General features: G+C 40.7%; 4 protein-coding genes across 4 annotated transcripts; 3 read left to right on the top strand and 1 right to left on the bottom strand.

Annotated features, from left to right (window-relative positions):
• Positions 1-750: 750 nt before the first annotated feature.
• eif3f (eukaryotic translation initiation factor 3, subunit F) lies at positions 751-3707 on the top strand. Its single transcript, XM_026314071.1, has 8 exons — positions 751-898; positions 1218-1288; positions 1918-1997; positions 2085-2222; positions 2309-2400; positions 2652-2788; positions 3000-3113; positions 3534-3707. Exons 1-8 carry the CDS (start codon positions 787-789, stop codon positions 3609-3611), a joined length of 822 nt encoding a protein of 273 aa, XP_026169856.1. The 5' UTR covers positions 751-786; the 3' UTR covers positions 3612-3707.
• Positions 3708-4024: 317 nt separating this feature from the next.
• LOC113134625 (MICOS complex subunit MIC26-like) lies at positions 4025-4910 on the bottom strand. The gene is given in 2 exon segments (XM_026314087.1): positions 4025-4868; positions 4870-4910. Coding segments are annotated over 2 exon segments (639 nt in total). The 5' UTR covers positions 4899-4910; the 3' UTR covers positions 4025-4258.
• dnaaf6 (dynein axonemal assembly factor 6) lies at positions 4861-7583 on the top strand. Its single transcript, XM_026314081.2, has 6 exons — positions 4861-5299; positions 5665-5731; positions 5854-5959; positions 6436-6532; positions 6892-6977; positions 7185-7583. Exons 1-6 carry the CDS (start codon positions 5198-5200, stop codon positions 7312-7314), a joined length of 588 nt encoding a protein of 195 aa, XP_026169866.1. The 5' UTR covers positions 4861-5197; the 3' UTR covers positions 7315-7583.
• An 882-nt stretch (positions 7584-8465) lies between these two features.
• Positions 8466-22843, top strand: pip4p1a (phosphatidylinositol-4,5-bisphosphate 4-phosphatase 1a). The gene is made up of 7 exons (XM_026314086.1): positions 8466-8653; positions 9643-9836; positions 12733-12839; positions 14482-14587; positions 16406-16458; positions 17713-17803; positions 20106-22843. Exons 1-7 carry the CDS (start codon positions 8536-8538, stop codon positions 20247-20249), a joined length of 813 nt encoding a protein of 270 aa, XP_026169871.1. The 5' UTR covers positions 8466-8535; the 3' UTR covers positions 20250-22843.
• The last annotated feature ends 220 nt before the right edge of the window (positions 22844-23063 follow it).

Genomic DNA, 23063 nt, shown 5'->3' with positions numbered 1-23063 from the left:
AGAACGAACCGGAGTAGGCAGCCTTGGTCCGATGACACCCATTTCTGGCGTTTACCAGCGACGCAGCATCAGTCCACTCCTGTTCGCTTTTCCAGGAAAACAAAAGACCACCCCGATCCGACCACTCGGTGTTCACAAAGAATAAAAAACGAGCACCCCCATCCGCCGGATGATCGAGGCTAAAAATGAAAACCCCAAGCTGAAACAAGTGATGCGGGTTGATTAGGGCGCTTGTTGGACATGTGTCGGACAGCGGACTTGCGAAATGGTGGCATCAGGATAACCCGGCAGCTCGAAGAGCTCCATCATCTGTGCGTCTGATGGAGTCCGTCAGGTGTGGAGCCACCGAGCGGCGGAGGATGCTGTCATCAGCCCGGCCCCCGGCGGCCCTGCCCGCCTCAGCCTCCTCTCATTTCCACAACAGAGGGGACAACATCTGCACACAGCTCAGAGACAGCCTATTTTCTCCCCCAGTAATAACACAAATAAAGCCTATTTAATTACTGACTGCTAATATTGACGCTCATGGTTTAAATGTATGGTTTTCCTTGCAAAAGCAAATAGATTCCGATGATTTCTGCGATGAAACTATTCATTGCAAACCGTCTGAAAATACTTTTTAGAGTTTTTTTAATATATATTTTAGAAGGCCAACATTATATCATAAATAGTATCAGTGACTTTATTATAATTAGCGTTATAGTCAATAGCCGCTGTTGGCCCTCCAGTCTCCAGGGGGCGCTGTGTGTTTTCAGTGCAGCTGGTAATCAGGCCTCCTTTTCCAAGATGTCGGTGTTCGGGCCAGTGGTGAAAATTCATCCCGTGGTTCTCGCTTCTATCTGCGACTCTTATGAGCGAAGAAATGAAGGGGCGAGTCGTGTGATCGGGACACTGTTGGGTGAGCAGACACTTGGCATGTTTTCTTTCGGTTTGTGTGGACGACTTTGTCTCAGGAGAGGCGATGGATGTTTGCTAGTTTTAGCTTCCGTGCTAACGCACGCTGTAGTCCAGGAGCTAACATCTGGCTAACGTTAGCTAGTCAAACGTCATTATTATTGTTATATTATTGTCCAGAAAGAAGCTAACTGTGACAAATTCTGATGGTTTGTGTGCTGCAATGACATTTAGTCATTAGCCGCTGCTAATGATTCGTTATGACTGTGCTTTAACAGCTGGCTAAATAAAAATGGCTTGTTTGTCACTTTTGTCTTTCTCAGGTACTATTGACAAGCACTCTATTGAGGTGACCAACTGTTTCTCTGTCCCTCACAATGAGTCTGAAGATGAGGTATGGTGTTAAACTCAATTACCCACAGTACCATGTTTACTTATTCTGGTTTAATCCATGGACAGACAGTTTAACTAATTCTGTGAATTAATTAACCACAAAGGGAGATTGTAGTGCTGTAAGAAGCCAAATGGACACAAGCAGTGGATAAGAAATTAAACAACACATCTAACTAAATTAAAACCTAACTGAACATTTTGGATTTGATGTGAGCACCTTTTGCCCTTAAAGCAAAGCAGCATGAATTCTCTCTATAGTTTGGATGGTTTGCCTCAGCTCTCCTGTGGTCAGTGTTCTTTATGAGAGTGTTGATGTTGTGCTGTTGCCTGAAATCTTTGCAGAGTAGTCTATGTTCTGCAAGATAGTGAATTTATTGTTGGACATTTTAAAATAATGTGGAGGATTGTGAGTTGCTCTGCAGGATATTTTGCAATACCCTCAGGCCTTCACATCTTGTTGCTGCAGGATATTTTGTGAGGCAGTGGTAGCCACCATATGCATGAGAATAACAGAATATATGTTGTAGACGAGGTAGTAAAAGAATGTGAACACTGTAGAGCTTTTTATGTTATTTAATATTTTAGACCTTAATGGCTGTTTCATTTTGTGGCCATATATCACATTTTCAGGTGGCTGTTGACATGGAGTTTGCCAAGAACATGTACGAGCTTCACAAGAGGGTTTCACCAACTGAAGTCATCATCGGCTGGTGGGTCAACAGATCAAATTCAGAATTTCAAACACGGAACTGGAAAGAAAACACATTTTCTCACCACTGTAACATCTTTCCTCACAGGTATGCCACAGGCTTTGATATAACCGAACACTCAGTGCTCATTCATGAGTACTACAGCCGAGAGGCCTCCAACCCCATTCACCTGACCGCGGACACAGCACTGCAGAGTGGCAAGATGAACATCCGCGCCTACGTCAGGTTGCCTGATCTTCCTGTCACTGACTGGTTGTGTGACTAACTACAGACCATGTGTGTTTGAATGTGCTTGTGTTGTTGCCTTGCAGTGCACAGATGGGTGTGCCAGGGAAGACAGTTGGTGTGATGTTCACCCCCCTAACTGTCAAGTATATCTACTATGACACTGAGAGGATAGGTGGTAAGAATACAAAGAATGAATGAATGAAAATCATTGTTGGTAAAGAAAAGCTTTCTGACTAAACATATGTGATCTGGAAATTGTACTTTCTCTAGTTTATCATGTAAAAATGTTTTTCAGTTGCATAGTCCTAAGTACATGTCAAGAGAAATATAAATCGTTACTAATAATAACTTTCTAGCCTATTTTTTTCCTGTTTCTTTGCTTTCTGTGATACTGTGAGTAATGCTAACACTCATTCTGTGTTGCAGTGGACCTTCTACAGAGGACACGTTTAGCTCCCACTCGCACCAAAGGTCTGACCTCTGATCTTTCCCAAGTGGCTGGCTCTGCAGCCAGGATACAGGACATGCTGACTACTGTGCTTGCATACATTGAGGATGTACTGGTAAGCATTGAAACTCCTGAGTGATGTGCGACTCAGTCCAGTTGCATGAAGTTCGTTAAGTACCAGGCAAACAGTCCCCAAGATATGCTCAGTGATTAAACATTTCCTGTTGCTATTTGCTTTTCTGGTCCTGCAAATTTATTTCTATCAGTTTATCTTTGCAGAGATGTAATTGAGTTTAATGTTGATGTTGCTGTTCGATCTGTGTCAGTCTGGCAAGGTGACAGCAGATAACAGCGTGGGCCGTTTTCTGATGGATCTGGTCAACAAGGTGCCCACCATCTCAGCCGAGGACTTTGAGAACATGCTTAATTCCAACATTAATGTAAGTGACTTTCAGCTAGAAAACTAAATGGATCTTCATTTCTGATATGAACAACGACGGGTTTTCTAATCACTGCTGGTTGTTTTTCCCTCCTTGCTTTAGTTCATCTCTGTCACCCTTGCATTCATTTTTTCCTTGTTACACCCAGTCTTGTTCCCAGTACCCTGGCACACACACATTCATTATAGGCAGCATTTAATTAGACTTTGTTTTCTTTTAGTGCTCTCCTGGCTCTTCTTGTCTCATGCCAAGCACTTTTTCAGTGTGCATAGTCAACTTAGAGGCATAGCAGTTACATCTATAATCTTAGCCAGTAGTTCTTGACTTCTCTGTCTCTGTAATCCTGTTGTAGAATAGGCGTGCTTTACTGCTGCACTCCTTTCACTGTGATAACTCAATATGCTTTGTTTGCTGTTGCAGGACCTGCTGATGGTGACCTACCTTTCCAACCTAACCCAAGCACAGATTGCTCTGAATGAGAAGCTGGTGCTGCTCTGAGAGTATTTCTTCAAAGTGACTCATATTTAATTTTTTTGTACATGGTTTTTTTGGCAGAGATGAATAAAGGTGTGGGGCAGTCACAAAGTGTTCGTTCCCCTGTGTCCTGATGTCTCCTTTGTGATATTGTAATTACAAATAACACAATTCGCTTTCTCCGCAAAAGGCAAATGAACAGGAAGTGTTGTGTTGCTAATTTAATCTGGCTTTTTGAATTAATGTTCCTGAGCCACATATTAGACAGCTGATATTCACCAATAACTCTACTGTGCTGCCTTCCTGACATCATATTTAGAGGTTTGTTTTTTAGCAGTTGATCGGAGTATTGTTTCAGATGTAGTTCTGTATGGGTTTAATTTAAATGACACGTTTTGATATTGGCATTTAAGACGGTTTAAAAATAAGTCATTTAATATTTTAATGTAAAGCAAGTAATGTTTTATTATCTACATAAATATACATTCACACCAAAAGCACAAGCAGATCTTCAAGTAGCAGTCCTTGTGACAGCCCATGCCCAGCCTGAGATCCATAGGAAGCTTAGTGCAGAAAGAGGACATGAAAAAGTCACCCAGATTACAGTTGCGCAACAAACTGCAAGATCAGGAAAAAGTTGCTATGCAGTTAGTTTTTGTTGCCTGAGATCATCAGGGTTTAGTTTCTGAGCCGGTGCCCTTTGCACCTTCGCTTTGGGTCTTCAGCATGTTCTCCACAGCAGCGTAGCCCTGCACCGTGCAGTCGTACACGGAGTCACTGGTTGTCTTTGCGATGGCGGCAGCCTGCTCCGGGTAGTACAGGGAGGCGCTCACGGTCATCAGGGCCGCTGGGTAGACGAGCTTTTTAATCTTGGAGCCTCTGGCAAGAAACAGTCCCAGGATTCCCGTAAAGCCGATGATTCCTGCCCGAGGATAGAAGTCCTTCGGGGGCTTCTTCAAGTAGCTGTAGGCGTCGTTCCCACACTGAACGACACTTTGAACTTTGGGTTTAACTTTGTCATAGGAGCCCCGACACCAACCCGTGTATGGCTCCACCAACTTCCTGAGGGTGGCGACACTCTGCTCCATCCGACCCGCTTCAGGCTCCACGTACCGAAACTTCTGCTGAGGAGCGGTGTACAGAGACAGTTCGTCCCGGTTCAGAGGGGCGTCTGCCTCTTTCTCTCCGTCACCGGCAGCAGCGGACACGGTGGTCGGCAACAGACTGAAAGTCCCCGGCATTGTAGTACCTGTCACCTTCAACATGAGCACTGCGGGCCATGCATTGACGACGGTGGCCGAGGATGGACATGACTACTCGAAGCGATAATCACGCCTCTTCGGTTTATTGATAAACGCTTTGCAGTGGGTGTTTGTTTAATGTTTAGGTTAATTTTAACTTTGCGGCTCTTGTAATTTCTTTTTTTATTTGCTACATGTTTATTTCTTTACTATACTGGTTTCTGGTCACTGGTTTCCATGGCAGCCCGAAAGCCTGGTCGTCTCCATGGAAACGGAAATGGACGCAACAACAAGGGTTCGGGTAGTGGCGTTTCCCAGTTGATGGTTATTTTAAAGCTTTACGGCAGGTAGCAGTATTTTTAATTCTGGATGGAGTATCTTGAAGTATCATCTGTTCAGAAACTACAGACTCTGTCTGCCTTGTTGTCGACTCAGCAGCACGATGATGATGATGATGATGAAGACAACAAAGTAAGTTATTTGTACACTGAGGTGCACTGATCAAATCAGGCTGTGCAAACTGATTGGTCATTTAAAGTTAGTCTTAATGTGTTCAGTGGTGGAATTACTTCATTATGTAAAGTTAGTATAGTACTTTTTATATGGTACTTATTTCACCATTTGATGTTTCAATTAGATATAAAGTCTCCATATAAAGACTCACAATGAATCGGTTTCTGTAAATTTTGACGAACAGTTTGTTGTAGATTGTTTTTGACACATTTCACTGTGCATTGCTGCCTCATACGGACTGCAGTCTGAACGAGCATTAGTGTTTATTTGAACTGTAAGGTTTAAGGACTCATTTCCTTTTCAACATCTGGTAAACACAACAGAATCCCACAGCTTGTGCAAAGCTGGGACCTGGACACATTGGCCCCCCACCAAAAAAAGATAAGGAAGGTAATGCTTTGTATTATTCCAACATTTCTCCTCAAAATAATTACTCCTAAGTCATTAAAGTGCCACAAAGATGAGGTACAAACTGAATGTGTGTGTTTGTGTATGTTGTGCTTTTTATTTAGTGTCAACTGCGTATGTGAAGAAGAACAGCAAAGATATCTGGAGTGAGGAGGAGGTGGTTGAGGGCTCCCAATATGATGATCTTGCTGACCCACGGCCACAGCCTGAGTAAGGCTACCAAGCAGAAAATGGTTGAATAGAATTTTTCCACTCGTTGCCTTGCTCAGATACTAATTTCTCTGGAGACCAAATTACCCTTTTTTTTTACTTATTGAGTGTATTTGAGCCTTAAAACTAAAAAAGTCAAACTGGAACATTTTAAGGTTGAACTTTTTAATTATACTTTCTAATTTGTAATACTTGCCACTAAATCAACCCAGGTATTTGCAATAGCTTACTTTGTGCTACAAATGAATTTTAAAGAAGCACATAGAAGATAACACTGCCTGCAGAAGAGTATTTGTCACAATTATTTAGGCTATGACATTTTCTACACTTCACTGGCTTCAGTTAACACTTGCCTCTGATTGCTTGTTTCTGTTTTTTTGGTCTTCCCTGCTGATTCTCTCTTGTGGAAAATTATTTTAATTAGATTTATACTGTGCTGTTTGTTTTTGTGTATTAATGCATAAACTTGTGTGCAGGTATGAAATCATCCTGAAACAGACTGTGGGGACAGAAGATTTGTTCTTGGGCTTGAGAGGAAAGGACCCATCCTCCATGTGCTGCGAAGCCATGCTGGTACTGTAACTAAACGACCCCACAATATGCAAAACTTTCTTAGTGAGACATGAAATGTACAAAGATGTGATCAGGTACCAACAACTAGGAAGGATTGTATGATTTGAAGTTTGGGCAGGACTTAGTGGATTCATTTTAAGAAGTTTCAAACTTAGCTATTGCTGATAAAAAAGTATGTTTTTATACAGTAAAAATGTTAAGGGACATAAAATCAAACTGTTACGCAGCATGAATGAGGATAAGTAGGAGAGTGTAACAGTTGATTGAGAGAAACAGATGGACCTAAATAAGGATTTAATATTACAAATCTTACATTATCACTACACTGTGACATTGTCATACTTTTTATCCTTAATTAGGTGAAAATCAAACTACCAAACACTAAAGCAACAGATGTGGTGCTGGATGTAAAAGAAAAGTTCCTTGATCTACGGACACCAAAATAGTAAGAGATACTTCAAAAAATGTTCTCTTTCATTTTTAATCCCCTCAAGACAAAGCAGCTCAGACCTAAACCTCCTGTTTCCAGACATTTCCTTTTAATCAGAGGTCAGAGGTTTAATTGCTGTTTTGTACGGCTCTTAACATCTTCCTCTCTCATATACAGTACTACACACATCCTCTTTAACACTGCCTTCTCTCCTCTCCTCAGCAAACTGGGTCTCCATCTCCCACATCCCATCCATAACCAGGAGGGCAAGGCGCAGTTCTTCAGTGAGAGAGAGGAACTGGAGGTGACTCTACTCCTGAACCGTCCCATGGATTTTATCAACATGCAATAAGGAGGACTGACAACAGTTCATAGGTATTCAGAAGACACAGGTGTGGTTTTAGTGAACATTATATACACTGCCTTGTTAAGTTCTGGTTCTGGTTAAGTATTGGTTAATATAAAACAGGACAGAGAAATGAACAGCCCACCTCTTGTCCATTGTCGGCTGGGATCAGCTCCAGCTCTGTGTCCCTGAATTGGACTAAGCGGTTCAGAGAATGGATGGAGAAATGAACAGTGTAAAACTGGTGTAGTTCCTGAATTTCACTTTTGTGAATATTGAGTTCATGTCATTGTTACATGCATCACCTCTGATTCTATGCATTTTACGATATGGTTTTCTAATAAATATTCATTTTAATATGTGACTGCTTTATTACCTTCTTTACATCTAATGGAACTGATGTATATTTATCTGCAAGGAGGACGTGGTGAAAAAATAATTACCATCATATTAAATCAAACTTTAGTTGTTTAGCACAATTAATATAGGTCATTGCAATATGTCAGCTGGTGGTATGGTTTAGTACAATGATCCTGAAGTATCTGGGGGTTTTTTGCCACATTGGTTTAGGCTTGCTGACAGAATTTAGTGGATTTACAGAGGAAAGGTGTTTATTAATGCTTTTCGTAAAGTCTGCAGGATTTTTAAGTCACTATTTATTCACCTTGTAGGACCAGCATATTTACAGAGGCAATATATATAAACATCCTAGATTCAAATGTACTTAGCACAACTTTAGATTAGTATAAAAGTGGAAGCAAATTAGTCTCAGTTCAAACACGCTTCATTACAAGTTAAGGTTCTGCATAAGGACCTTAATAATAAAAGGCACAGCTATTATCAAGAGAACTTCTCATTATGGAGAACAGCGAAGTTAAGATTATATTATTATTAGATTTTTATCACAGATGCATTAATATAAGCAGCATTTTAATGTTGGGGTTGAATTCTTTTACTTTTATCTGTAAAATAGTTTGTAGCTATAGAATAAAGGAAGTGGGAAGAAAAGCTTTGAGAGTGGACAGAAATGTAACCAGCATTAAGCTACTACATTAACACCTATTAAGGGGAATCTCTGGAGCACCCATGGGTGTGCAGTGCCACACCCCCCGGCACCGTTACCGCAGCAGCGGTGGTGTGGTCATGTGACGCCTGCATTTCCGACACAACAACACCGTATCGGTCTGCATTCACGCTCCCGCGCCCCCTCCACCCCTCGCTCTCGGTATGGCGGACGGCGAGAGGTCCCCGTTACTATCAGATCTGGGAGATGGTGCTCTTGGCAGCGGTAACGGCGGGGTGTCTCCCGGTGCAGCGCCCTACGGGGTGCCCAACAAACCACAGAGTGAGTCTCCACGGTGCTCTCTCCTCCAGCTAGCCCGGCTAGCATTAGCCTCCACTGACTGGGCATTCTGGTTAGCATGCTAGCTAAGCTGTGGTAGTGAATCGGTCTGTGCGGCTGGTGTTTGTGCGGGGTATGGTCTTAAATTCCCGGGTGTTTCTTTGTCAGCTCCTGCTGGGGCTTAGAAGATGCAGCTTTAGCATCACGACGAGAAGCAGAGGTTGAAGGTTATCAGCGCTAGCCACCTAGCTAACGTAGCAACCGTTATGTTTCTTTGATATCCAGCTCTAAAAACCGTCCGCAAAGCGTCGGGTTTTCAGCTCGGTGATATTATCACTAACCCGTGTTTGATTTACGCTCACTAATGAAAACTGCTGCATGTATTTGGACAGCTGAGTGGCGCACACTCTACTTAAAAGCTAACTAGATAAATGTATCAGGACGCTAGTTAACATCCGAGAAACACCTGATTTGATTGACATATGAGAAGGCCATTGTGAAAGCTGCTGCAAGAGAGCGCCGACCAATGAGCACTCAGATGGGGCGGGACTATGGCTCCATGCATATGAGGGAAAAGCAGGAGTTATGGCTCCTGATTGTTCTGCTGTCTTTAAACACTCTGACTCACTGTGGCTGCAGACAGGGTCCTGCCTTTGGCCTCAGACTGCAGGACAGAAGTCTGGCTCGTTCAGTTAAACAACACTGTCTTTGCTTTTCTTTCCAACAAACACTTTGGCTCTTATTTGCTGAAACTCAACTCGCTCAGCATTCCAGGAGGGTTTTCCTTCTAAAGCTCCTTTCAGTTGAACTCGAGACCAAATCCTATTATGTTATTAATCATAAGGTTACTCGTCATGGGTATTGAGGCCTTTTTGTTCCTGCCATTGCACAACTCTTGTGACTGTGTTTTATTAACAGTCCTTCATTTGTCACTGCTTTTACTACTTTTGTATTCATCCATCTTACACTTCTTTGTCTCCCTTCCTATTCAGGCTTCCCTCCGTTCCCCAGCCCAACTCAGCCCTCGGTACTCCTAGGAGAGGATCCTCCTCCGTACTCCCCGCTCACGTCCCCAGAGAGCGGTAGTGCCCCTGTTATCAGCTGCAGGGTGTGTCAGAGCCTGATCTCTGTGGAGGGAAAGATCCACCAGCACGTGGTGAAGTGTGGGGTCTGCAATGAAGCCACGGTAGGTTTCTAGAAAAAACTCTGTAATGCAGTGTAACACAAACATAAAGTCTATTTAGATTTCCTATACACAAATGCTCTTTAAGGGTTATTTCACTCAGTGATGTGTGTTCTAACATATTTTTGTTGTTGTTTATCCACGTAGGAGTGTTGGTTTTATCTAAATTAGGTTCTGAGGTATGTGTCACTAAAATATTTGCCCCCACTGTAGTACAATGAAGGTGCATGGATATTTTGCTTTTTGTGCTGAAAACAATGACAATTCAACAGCATCTCCATACAAACTTGAGATTCCTATTACCCTGGGTAAATCAGAGTTCACTGATATTACATATGAAAATATTCCTTGCTTTTTTTTATTTTTGATTTGTGTTTAAACGTTGTGAAAACGTTTTAAAACTTGAGATGTGCTGTCTGTGTCAGTTTCTACTCTGCACACTGCCCACCAAGTGGAACTGGCAGTAAATCAGCTGGTTAGTTTTGTAGCATAAAGTGGTGCACAATGTCATTTGAATTTATATGTGCACCAAAGAAAGAGGGACTTACTGTAATGGTGGTATAGGTCCTATGATATATAGTAGAGTTATTGGTTTCCGATAAGAATGAAGTGTAAACAAATCACCAGATACACAGTTTGATTTGAATATTTAGTATAAAGTCATTGTTAAACTATTAAAGCTTGTTTATCTTATGCTCTTTTAGGTCTTCTTGGTATTTAAATGTTTTGAAATCCAGTCATCACAGTCTTGTCCCTATAATGCTGCACACACACAAATCTTATATAAGCTATTTGCACATCCATCAGAAAGACAAGATAGAGACTGCAAGCACCGGTAAGTGCTTGATTTGTTGATGCCAGTGGTCAGAATAAATTGTTTTTTGACCTGCCAATGCTATAAACGTTAATAATGGATCAGTGTGACAGGTCAGATGAGTGAGTTTGTAATACTGAGTGAGATTTTTTTGCAGCATAATTGGGGTTAAAGCTTGAAGTTTGGAGCAGATATGGCATTGTGTTGTCAGAAGAATCCAGAAGTTTTGTAACAAATAAAAGATTCACAATAATAGAAACACTAGACAGAACCCAAGGGTCATTTGGGCAACTCTCATTATGTTTATATTGTAATTACACAAGTATCACAAGCAATGTGACAATCAAGTCTGTAACTCTGTCAGTTGCAGCAAGACAACCAACCAACAGAAGCACAGCTGTGTTTTTGCTTTAGTAATTTCTGAAAATATAAACACGTCACGATAAATTTAATTGCCAAGTTTAATTATCTCTGTGGCCACAGGAAAAAAAAAACAAAACACGATGACTGGGACAATTTGACAGTTGTACTGATGATAACACAGCATGTAATTTCCACAGTCATCACTGCCAGATTCACAGTTTGAGGGTGCTCAACAAGTGTGCATCACTAGCTATGCAGATCGGTGTGCAGATGGAAGAAGAAATATGAGATGTGCCCAGATGTATCAGTATGCAATAGGAGGAATTTACAGATGGCAACAGAATATGTAGATGTAAAGAAATATGTGGATTGTTGGCCACAACCATGTAAAACAAACTGTGCAGATTAGGCCCTGATATTAACCTTGTTTATGTCAGGACTGTGCACTCCAGGCACAGAATTCAGCTAATATCTGTGGAACAGGGATGACTATTTTATTGAGGTAAATAGGTTTGGTCTAGTAGGTCCTTGTGTTAATGGGGTTCTCCTCTTCACGTTAGCCCCCCTTTGTAATAAGTTAGACGTATTGTGACATAACAATTTTATGTAGTCCAGTTTCAATTGGACAGTAGTGGAAGGATGACAAGTGTTATAACTAATTGTCAGTAAACAATATTAACAGTTATTTCACTGCTACTGATTGTATTGCACAAACTGTCTGTGACAGTCAAGGGTTGTAATGAGCTGGAACATCTTTTTCTCTGCCAGTCACTTTGTAACAATATGCACCAATTAATTGAATGAGATAACAGTTGTACCTGTGGATTTTTTTCTGACAAGATAAAAGGAATATGTACAGCAGTCATATTAATAACTCACTGACACGAAGCAGTTTAAGAGACACTTGTTATGTTAGTGATCATTCCCATCATTACCCCTCTGCAGTACAAACAAACATTCCACTCCCACAGCAGTTTGAAATGAAATTGATAATGCAACAGGAAATACACAGGACTCAATCTGATCTGGCTAGTCAGAGTTTAATGATGCAGAAAAGAGACCCATCAGCAGGACAGACAGCAGTCTGACAGCTGGATGTTATCTTAAGCCCAGAGGACTGTGTGATTTGTATAGTAGTAAAACACAGATTAAACTTTCCATTCTTACTGCAAGCTCAAACAATGGCCTCAGTATCTGAGTTTGGCTTGTGCTTGGCTTATGTGACCTAGTGAGATGATACAAAGAAGGATGCCCTAATTGTAAAATGCATAGTCCTTCTATGCTAAGACTATAATAGCATAAATATAAATGAGCTATTATGTTGCTGATAATGTGAAGTTTGATACATACTTCCTGGAGTGTCTAGAAAGCCTTGACTGTCCTCTCCCTTTGTATTAAACACATTTTAATTGCACCTGATGCTTCTTGTGTCAGTTCAAACCGTAACTTGCCTATTAACCTCCCATTTCAATGGATGTATAATTTTGTCTATAATTTGCAGAACTCCTGAACTATTAGGGATAACGAAGCACCAACAGAGCCCTTAGCTGTAACTAGTGCACAGCCCTCTCCAGTCTCTCTCCCAGTACCTCACTTCCTCACGTAGTGCTGGTTAATTCTTGTCCGTCAAGAATAATTGGCTTGTTATCTACTCCTATTTTAAAACGTAGTTCTACTGTCTTCTTATCACCTCCTCTTGTGCGTCTCTGTCTCCCTCTGCAGCCCATTAAGAATGCCCCAGCAGGGAAGAAGTATGTTCGCTGCCCCTGCAACTGTCTGCTCATCTGCAAAGTCACTTCCCAGAGGATCGCCTGTCCCCGGCCCTATTGGTGAGAAGACCTTTCTCTACTGTGAAAACTGCAAGAAAACTGTGTGTCTGTGTGAGAGAGAAGCAAAGTAGAGGAAACAAGGTGCAGTGGGAGCAACAGTCTCTCAATTATAGCTGTGCTCCCAGCGCATTTTACATGCAGTGCTCAGCGAACCAGATGAGGAAGTAACAGCCTCATTAGAGCAGCCACATCATGGGTTTCATTTCAGCATGTTATCAGTTTTATGGGAGGTGTGTCTGTATGGGTAATGTACTGTGTGTGCTGTGTCTTACTTCGGGCTATTTTATTCAGGGATGTTGGTTATGGGAGTTGAGATTTAATTTTCATTCTGCACCTAGCAGCTACAAAAAAAATCATAAAATCCATACATGTAGCTATTTAATTATGCACTAAATTTTTGTAGAGTAGCTACCAACCAAATGCACAGTGAGCAGATTCATTCACTATAGAATTAATATCAAGGAGCAGAATCAGTACAGAAGCCTGTTTAATACTGAACAAGTTGGAAAAGTTAAGTTGAAGCATAGTAAGTGTTATGTGGCATTTTTTGATTTCTCCAGTAAAGTTGGTGAAGTTTCTGTTGTCTTCTGTCAGAAAATCGTCTTAACAAAAAGCAATAGAACAACTTTCACAGGTCAAATAGATGCCAGTGTGTTGGGATTATTATCGGCAAAACACAAAGCTGATGTCAGTCACGGCTTTGGCAGCTCATCCGAATGTGGTGCTGCTGCAGCCGAGTGTAATTGCTTAGAAAGATAAGATTCCTTGTTTATGCCCGAAGCATCAAACGTGTAAGAGCAACATTTATATCCTTCCTTTTCCATCCGTTTTCCATCCATTTTCTATCCTTTTTGTCAGCTTTCCTCTGCTATATATATATATATATGTATATTTTAAGCACTACCTTGCAAAATCTCTTATGTGTTTGAAATTCATAATTTATCTGTTAACTTCAGTGCAGATCATAAGCTCAAGGCTAATTAGGGTTTGCATGTTAACTGGAGGCAAAAAAATAATTTCATGAAATGTCCTCATGTCTAAAAAAAAAAAAAAATCCCATAATTTGCCCTTTAAGTGTTTTATGCTTTTTAACAATGTGGTGTCTGAAGTGTGAAATTTCTCCCAGAGATATTTTTACAACGGGTCTAAAATTTTCACATACAAAATAACAGACTTTATCTTTTGTAGTTGACTAGTTTGTTTTCAGCTGTTCCTGAGTCCACTCATGGTTTTGCTACAGTTGACCAAAAGTTAGCCATGCAGTTTAGGCGATGCCCAATATTACTAGGCATATATATACTCTGCATTAAATTGCTCCAGACAGTTTATATGCTCCAGTGTCACTGCTTTGCATTCACACCAGACATGCTGACTAAACCACACACATTTCTGTGGCCCTGTCAGATCGGTGATTGTGAGCTACTGTAGCTGTCTGAGGAGGGTGGATGTGGAAAAGCAGTGTTAGTGCTAATGAGAGCATTGACTGATGATGGATTCCAAAAACTAAAGCTATCATCGCCCTGTCCACACCAGCAGAATGAGACGACTGCTCGCAGCATCAGACACTGATTGCACTACACTGAATAATATCTCAAGTTATTTGTGGTGTGTGGCTGATATGTGCGTCTCTGTCTGCTCACAGTAAGAGGATAATTAATCTGGGTCCAGTTCATCCTGGCCCAGCCAGTCCTGACCCGCAGCCGGCCGGGGCCCGTGTCTCCTGTGGGCACTGCAGCAACACTTTCCTGGTAACACCTTTCACACTCTCTTTTGTTAAAACAACTAATTAATAATTGAAACAATCTGACATTGGTATTTTTGGGAAATATGCTTGTTCGCTTTCTTGCCAAGCATTGGATTAGTAGATTGATACTACTCTTGTGTCTGTACGTCAAATGCAAAGCTGCAGCCAGGAGAAAATTAGCTAAGTAAGCTAATGGGCTGTTAGCTCCACCTTCATTTTTATTGTACAGACAGTGTCAGAGTGTCTGTTCTTATTTCATTCTCAGCAACAAAGTAATGTAACAGCATTTTGCCCTAAAAATTAGCATATTATACTGTATTTTTGATCCTAATAAAATACCCATTGGATTTAGCCTTCTGACTGCATTTTAATTACATTTCATAATTCAATTTATTTAACACTTTGGAAAAGTTTTAGATTTGCGAAAGAGTCATTTACCCTTTGCTCTGTGTAATATGTGTCATCAAATCCTTGTCCCAGTATTTTGAGATACAGTGCTAAACTTCCATAAAGCTAATTCCTGAACAGAGCTGTGGTGAGCAGTCTGATATTCAGATTACTGAAAGTGGCATCAGAGGTATTGGTTCCATTGATCACCCTTATCTCTATGGCAATCAGTAGTAGCTGGAACATCAGTGCAGCAGCTGTTGATCATGTCTGTGGCACAGCTCCCCTCCTCTTCTGCCTCTTTGAATGAGAACCAAGATCCACTGCAAATGTTTTTGAAGAGATTTTCTGTTCCTGAGCAAATTAGCAGAATAACAAAAGAGCTTTGGCCTTTGCTGTTTTGACTTTCAAATGAGGCTTTTATCATCTGTAGGTGAAAAACCTTATGACAGTTTCAGGAGGCCCGCGAGGTGTTTGTTGTGAAACATACTGTAGTGCAGCCAGAAAAGTGAATTACCGAGCAGCCAAAGCATCCTAGCACCAGGCCAAGTAAATGTTGAGTTTCCTGCCTAGATCAATAACCTTCTCAACTTTTTCTGATATATTTTGGCCATTTTGTGCTAAAGGGGAAGTAACATTTTAACTTATTGCTCCTGAACAATGTGTGGGACAGGTAAAAAAGGTTTTGGATATATTGTGAAGGGAGGAGGGTGGCGGTGTCAGACAAAGAAGAATAGAGCTGTAACACAGAGGAGATGGATGGTGCAGGGTGTTTAGCATTCAGCCGGACCTTTCCTACCTGTTTAAAGACAGGGTGACTAAATGAAAATACAAATCTCTGCCCTGGGTGGCGTAGCAGTGATCTCTTTGTCACAGATCTGGCGATAATGTTCTCTGTGTTTCCCATACAGAGTGTTCTATCAGAACAAGAAAAATGTCCAACATGCACAGTATATTCTGCTCTGCAAGGTTTACAAATGTGTCACATCCCAACGTCAGGATAAATTTCAGCACCCTGCGAGAAGACTGTATTTCTTCCTCATTCTTTTGTGTGGCACGCAGCACCTGTTGGCAAGAACTAGGATGGTTGCTTAAAATATGCCATCAATCCTTGCTGCACTGGGCATATTTAAACTAGACCATCTGTAAGGAAATTTCTCCCGCAGTTGTATATTTCCTGCACATAATGTATTTGCAGCCGGAGTAATAGCCCCATCAGTGTCAATGTTTGATCGATTGCTTAAGTTATTTATCAAAAAAAAAATGCTTCATCAGTTACAGTTTTTCTAATGCAGGATTGTTGCTTTTCTCAATTTTATGTTATTACAAATCGAATATTAGCGAGGTTTGTATTGATTAGCAAGTAACAGTCACCTTGCACTGAGGGAAAGCCTCAGAAGTAAAGTTCACCTTTACTGCTTCTTTCTCATTTCAGTGGACAGAGTTCACAGACCGGACGCTGGCCAGGTGCCCACACTGCAGGAAAGTGTAAGTCGCTATGAGCAATTTAGTCACACCACCACCTCATTCTCATTGTACTTTAACATTTTAGATTTATATCCTCGGGCCTTTCACTGAAGCTTTTATTCAGAGAAACTGAACAAAGGATGAGCAGGTAGTGGCTTTAGGCTTATCCTCAAGGACAGGACACACGCTGTGCTTTTCTGGGAATCGAACCCATCACATCTTGTTTTATGTCACGTTGTCTCTGATCAAAAGTGCTGCCTCAGTGTGTTAACGTATCTCATCACACATCACAAAGGTGTTTCTTCGTGTATGTGTGTGTTCAGTATCTCTTGGTCTTCTTTGCTACAAACCACATTCCTATATCACTAAATCCATAAGCGTCTTAACAGGGTGAGCAAAGTTCATTGGACTTTAGGGGCAGGAATTAGCAGCTTAACCAGATGATGCAGGATCAGTTCATGAGTTGCAAATATACAATATATTTCAAATATATAAATATGGAAAATTTGTCTTATTACAGGAGATTAAAGCTTCAAAAAGAGAAGATCTGTTTTTTTCAAAATGTTAAGTTTTCTGCTAACACATCCGTTCAATCGCAACAAGTCCTAGAGAAATTCTTCTTTCCAGCATTGAGCTTCACAAGGTGCTGAAAGACGATGTACTAGTTTATCATTTGTATTCCTGCAGTACACAGGTGTGCCAGTCTTTATGAACAGCTTTAGTTATGAGACTTCAGTCAAATCCAAAATAGCCCCAGAGCCTGGATTGAACCTGGACAGGTGCTGCTTGAAGTTGAATTTCTGCAGGCGTGTTCTCATCCTTCAGGTGTTATTTTAGTCCTGCTCTTCCAAAGAGTGTTTACCGGCTTTGGCAGCTGGACACCAACACCTATACATTCCCAAAATGTATGAACTAAAAATGATTGATGCTGGAGTTTTTTCTGTGCTGGTAAAAGATGTCAGATTCATTTTTAACGCTCAGCCCTTTGTTTAACAGGACTGTTTCACAGAACACAGTTTGACGTATCACAGTTGGAAAAGCACAGGTGTAAATAATGAAATGAATGGTGACTGAATTCCATGTAGCTGTTTCAGGTGTGGGCTCTAGCTGTTGTTTGCTGATTAATCATCACCTGAGTGATCTTAAATGTTATTAGCAAGACTAGATTTTTCTGGCTCTGACAAGTCAAAATGCCTGCTGTGAAAAAGAAATAATTCAATTTAATTAATTTCTTGAGGGATTTAATTTTTGCACTCTTCTCTGTTGGACCTGAAGCTCCTCCATTGGTCAGAGGTATCCCAGGAGGCGGAGCTTGTGGTGTTTTCTACTCTGCTTGCTATTCAGCGTTTCCACCGCCGGACTGATGGTGAGTGCACCTCAAAAGACACTGTGCTGACTGAAGAATGAGACAGAGGGCTCTCGTTTAGTATTAGAGAAACATTATCTATAGCCGACAAGGCATGAAATCACAACAGGCACTGTACAATTATTGTCTCATCTTTTCCTCTCCTTTCTGCTTTTTAATGTTAAACCTTTCAGCTGCAGATAAAACAAAGTCCACAGGAAGAAGCAATATATTACAATCTTCCCCTTTGTTGTCACTTGTTTAACATGGAGGGCGTGCACTTCGCAGTAGCTTTCCAGACTCCATATGACAGGCCTCTATTTGTCAGTGAGATATAGCACAAACACAGCCCTTTAACTGTAAGCAGTGTTCAGGTTGGAACAGCAGCTTCAACATGCACAGAATAACAAAACAGAATATTTCTGCCTAGTTTTGACCTTGTGTTTTGCCTTGTTTTTTCCTTTCCTCCAAATACATCCAGCCTTTCAAGTCTCACATTGCATTTTATATTTTGTTTTTAGTGGTTACTATTATTTGAATAAGAGTGTAAGTATAGAATTTATCAGAATTATACAGTAGGTCACAATTTAATGGATGATTAGTATGAAATGATGAGTGCAAACCTCTAAAAATGAACATGGACAAATAGAACAGATGAAACAGTCGATGTTCTGTTGTACAAACAGCAGAGGGTGCAAGATGAACAGCAAACAGCTCCAGCAGTATCCACACACTGAACACCGAGGACATGCCTTCCAGCAAAGTGCAGACATTAAATATGCTGTATTGACAGCATTGGGTAATGCTGGTGTAGTGGCAATAAATGTCACAACATGGACTCAGGTTGTTTAATTAAAAGGTGGGTTTAATTATAAGACAGGTCCACCATCAGGTGTTTTGACAGTTTAATCTTTTGAGGTGTGCAGTGCATCAATAAACTTAAATGGCAAGACAAGGAGCAGATCAAACTTCATTTCCAGGTTGAATTGAATTATAAATAGACAGCAGTGATTTTTAAATGAAACTTGCTCAGAAATGAGAGTAGTTAAGAAAGCAAATCACTCCAGCAGGACATCTCTGGATGTGTGGTGTGTCCCATCTCAGCGACATGAGCTGAGAGTTAAAACTGCCTGAGAGCTGCCTGTAAAACTTTACAGATCATTTACAGGAGCCAAGGGAAGTATACATTAAGGTTACAAATACTAGATTTTTAGTCACCAGGAGCTTTTTTTTGATAGTGTTGTGATTGTCCTCTTGCTTTCTCTTTAAATTGTAAGTAACGCTGACGAAGGGCATCGACTGTTTTTGTGTTGCCAACTACACAGACTGCACTGCCTGTTACATAAACCAAACCTGATCTGGAGTCTAGTTGTGGACAAAAACCTGCTCAGTGGTTCATTTTAAATAGCATTAACCTGCTGAAGCAGCAGTTTGAAGAAGAAGAAGGAACATTACTTATTGCAGGGATTGATGGTATTCCTCTGCAACAACATGTTGGATCAAATGCCTCTGAAGTCAGTTGCTTTTTTTTTAAAAAAAAGTTTTTATCTCCATTTTAGCTGTCCTCTTTGAGTTCATATTTTCATATTCTCAGAAAATCCCTGTGGGTTTTCTCAAAGTCACTTTTGCCATCTTCGTTAAACAATTTTCTTCTGAGCAGCTGCACACTTAATAGTTGATGGAGAAGCTATTTCCTCTTACTCCTCAGTCACTGTTAAATATTACATACGAGCTCTTCCATCAAAGATTGTGCCTTTGAATCTCTGTCAGTGCAACAGTCTGGTGCAGGTGGATTATTTGTTCACCATAGATGCGTCAACTAGACTAAACTAAATGTTTAGTTTTTGAAGCAGCTATTCTAATAATCCGACATCAAGTTCATTTTAAGTCAAAAGTGCTAAAAATAGATGTTTTTGATTCTCGAATTTTAGAACTTGAAACATTTTCTGACACTGCAACATGTTTAATATCTTTGGGTTTCAGATCAATTAGTTGGACATAAGACAATTTAAGTTCTGATTCTGGAAGTTTAATAGAAAAACAAAGGTAATGGTTAGTTGCAGCCCTGGTTGGATTAAATGAAACTGATGAGTAACCATATTTTAATCTGTGGAGATCCCAGGGTACAAGGCTGGAATAACGTGTGATTTTAAGATATAATTAGAATTTTGGCCTTATCTGTCTGGTTCCTTGCTTTTTGGACTGAGCTGTTTCATTATAATCACAGTAACAAACTCAGAATGTAACTAAAGTTTCCTTAAAAGGTTTTATAAGTGACATTTTAACTTCTGTACGTCCTCTCTGTGTCGCCGTGTCTGTTCAGGCTGGAACATGGGTGAAGGCTCAGACCTACCAGGGGATCTACGCCTCGTGGGCCGTGTTGCTGCTCCTGGTTCTCGTCACCCTGGCTCGGGCCTTCTACTGGGCCTGCATGAGGGTCAGCCAGCCGCTCCAGAACTTCACATAGAGCCCCCTCCAACTCCGCCGCACACTCTTCCGAAGCCGCCAGTGGCAGGAGGAAAGATGGCTTTAAAAAAGAAAAACACAAAAAACAGAATATTTATTTAAATCCAGCTCCAGAAAGAAAACGTTCTTCTCTTCCTCCTCCTGTTTCCCTCCCTTTTAGCCAGATGTGTTTCTAAAACTGGATGGCGGTGGCAGCAACAGCTATATATCTATCGGTAATTATGATGATGCGTATAGCCTAATGTACTGTTTAACTATTCTAATCTCGTGGCCAGTGTGGGATTCATTTAACATTTTAACACTTTTTCTCCTTCTTGTTCCCCCTCGCTGTTTATACGTTTTGGCATGAGTCTGTGGCACATCTGTTGCACTCTCGCAGTTTCTAAAAGGAGGGCTTAAAGCTAAGTCTTAGATGTGGTTATTGCCCTGGTTTCTGTGCAGGGACTCTCCCCTTGCCAATCCTAAATTGATGTTAGGTTTTGTTTTCTAGCATTTAACATTTTTTCAACAGCGAAATTATTTTGTGAAAGCAGTGATGAAGTGAGATGATGCTAACAAATCGATGCCAGTAAAAGATGAGTGGCTGGAGGGACATCAGCCTCTATTTGTGAATCAAGAGATCAAGTAGGTTTTGACGTGTCTGAAAAATTGAATTCAGCACTATGTGAAGGTAGGCTATGATGTGTCTGAACCCGGAGTTTATGCTGAGTGATCCCGTGGGACTGACTTTGATCCAAAGCAGCTTGAAAGCCTTAAAAGGAAGTCTGATAGGAGGATTCAACACAGGCACACACATACATACACAGCCACATGAATGCATACTGACACACAACAAAAGGAGGATGCATTTTCAGAGTTGCAACAGCTCAGAGACCAGTTTGTCCCAGCCTTTCTCTTCAAAGACAGACAGATTTTCTCCAGACTCTGCAGGACAAATTGACATGCAAGTCACTTTGCATGAGTGTTGGATTGTATGTTCTGGTCCTATAAGAGTATAATCACATCTACATTCCCTTTTCTTCAAACTATAGCGAACAGGTTTTTATCTATTATTGCTAATATTCTCCAAATTCAATCTGCATATCGTAAAGAACAAAACAGTGGCATACAGTGGTAGCGCCTGTGTTATGGTTTGACCTCACTTCTTCTTATTCTGCTTGGCTTTCCGAAACGACGTGAAGCATCTAACTGAATGTGACGAGCTATTGGCTCTTAGACATTGACATCTGCATTCTCATATCCACAAAGCCCTCAAAGGAGAGTTTTAGGTTTGTTTTCTGTTTTTCAAACTCCACTACATTTGTCTTGGGGAAGGATAAGAGCAGAATTTTAAGGTGTATGTTTTGTAAGCTGAGTTTGAATACAAAACAAGGTAACCTCAGAAATGCAGTACTTTAGGCTTTTATAGCTTCTGATGGCATCGCTAAATTTCTGGGATGTGCCACTAAATGCGTCAGAGCTCAGATAAGATACTGTGATTGGCGTGGATGCAGCGTATTAAAGCGTTTAAATTCCACTTGGGACCATTTATGGTGGAAAATGTGTCTAGTCTTTGTCGATGAAGACAGAGGCTGGTCTTTAGATTTCTTATTAGTTGTGTCCAGATGGAGCTTTCACCTTAAGGCCTTTTGAAATAAAGAGGAAAGTTCTCACACACAGTCAGAATAGGTCAGTAAGAAACACACACACACACACACACACACACTACATGTCACGTTCACTCTACTTAACTCGGTAGTGAGTTGTCCGTCAGTGGTTCTGAATGTAGTAGCATTTCTTTGGTTATGCGTATTATTTTTGTTTGGTTGTAAATATATTTGTTGTTTATGTACAGTGGAAGTGATTAAGTGAATTATGTTGCACTCCAAGCTCAACACTACTGCTGTGATCTGCGGACGTTTTCTTGTTTTTAAGAAGGTTATTTTTTCAGCTCTTTGCCTGATGCATATTTAATGATTTGATGAGCTACTAACCCATTAAGCCTCAGGACACCCGGTCGTGTCCAAATCTTCACATCAACAGACTCACACCAACAAACATAATGACCAAATTACATTCCCCATTTCTCAAACACACACACACACACACGTGCGCGTCCAGCACCTTATACAGTAGAAAAACACTGCATACACCAAGTAAGAATGAGATGAAGTTACTGTTAGACTCCTAGACCGAAGTGAAGTGGCACACAGGTCATATGGAAGTGTCATGTTATTTATTATACTGTACGTGCTGCAAAATGGGCTGATTTATCATTTATTAAATCCTGGAAATCTGATCTACAGCCTAAGTCTAAAGGTAGGTTTCTACTTTCTTCAAAAAGTCATTTGTTTTGTTTTTTTTCTTTTCTTTTTTTTTTTTAAACAGTGTAACGATTTCCCAGTTTCAGGTTATCGTCAGTACATTCATTTATTAAGAAAAAGATTTTAGGACATTTAGGATGAAAAGACGGCCTTTTTTCCCAGTGAAGTGATCATGTTTTATCTTGGACTGCAAAAGAAATCAATCATGTTAATGCCAATAATCAAGAATCTGGCTGATGCTCTTTTCAGAGTTTGTTTACACACAAATAAAGACATGATGATGTACAAAACGCATGAATCTCAGTTCACTTGACTTTTATCTGTTTTTTTATTTGACAGAGCAATCTGTCCCAATTTAAGGCTGATAGTAGAGGGAATCCTAAATATTAATGTAACAGAACACTCATTTTATGATGCAACATTACTTGAAGGTCAGAGTGTTGCACCATAAATATTTAGAGAAGCTGGGGAGCTGTATGCTGCTTTTGTTCAGCACCTGCTTCAAACTGGGG

This window comes from Mastacembelus armatus, chromosome 17 (genome assembly GCF_900324485.2).
Source record: "Mastacembelus armatus chromosome 17, fMasArm1.2, whole genome shotgun sequence".
Classification (NCBI taxonomy): Eukaryota; Metazoa; Chordata; class Actinopteri; order Synbranchiformes; family Mastacembelidae; genus Mastacembelus; species Mastacembelus armatus.
This window is presented reverse-complemented; position numbering and strand designations above follow the sequence as displayed.

Excerpts from the sequence above, each read along its gene's own strand:
- dnaaf6 (XM_026314081.2), top strand. The coding sequence starts at position 5,198 with ATGGAGTATCTTGAAGTATCATCTGTTCAGAAACTACAGACTCTGTCT. Across the intron at positions 5,300-5,664 it reads ATGATGATGAAGACAACAAA|AATCCCACAGCTTGTGCAAA; the intron begins GTAAGTTATTTG and ends TAAACACAACAG. Across the intron at positions 5,732-5,853 it reads ACCAAAAAAAGATAAGGAAG|TGTCAACTGCGTATGTGAAG; the intron begins GTAATGCTTTGT and ends CTTTTTATTTAG.
- pip4p1a (XM_026314086.1), top strand. The coding sequence starts at position 8,536 with ATGGCGGACGGCGAGAGGTCCCCGTTACTATCAGATCTGGGAGATGGT. Across the intron at positions 8,654-9,642 it reads GGTGCCCAACAAACCACAGA|GCTTCCCTCCGTTCCCCAGC; the intron begins GTGAGTCTCCAC and ends CTTCCTATTCAG. Across the intron at positions 9,837-12,732 it reads GGGTCTGCAATGAAGCCACG|CCCATTAAGAATGCCCCAGC; the intron begins GTAGGTTTCTAG and ends CTCCCTCTGCAG.
- eif3f (XM_026314071.1), top strand. The coding sequence starts at position 787 with ATGTCGGTGTTCGGGCCAGTGGTGAAAATTCATCCCGTGGTTCTCGCT. Across the intron at positions 1,998-2,084 it reads ACTGAAGTCATCATCGGCTG|GTATGCCACAGGCTTTGATA; the intron begins GTGGGTCAACAG and ends CTTTCCTCACAG. Across the intron at positions 2,789-2,999 it reads CATACATTGAGGATGTACTG|TCTGGCAAGGTGACAGCAGA; the intron begins GTAAGCATTGAA and ends GATCTGTGTCAG.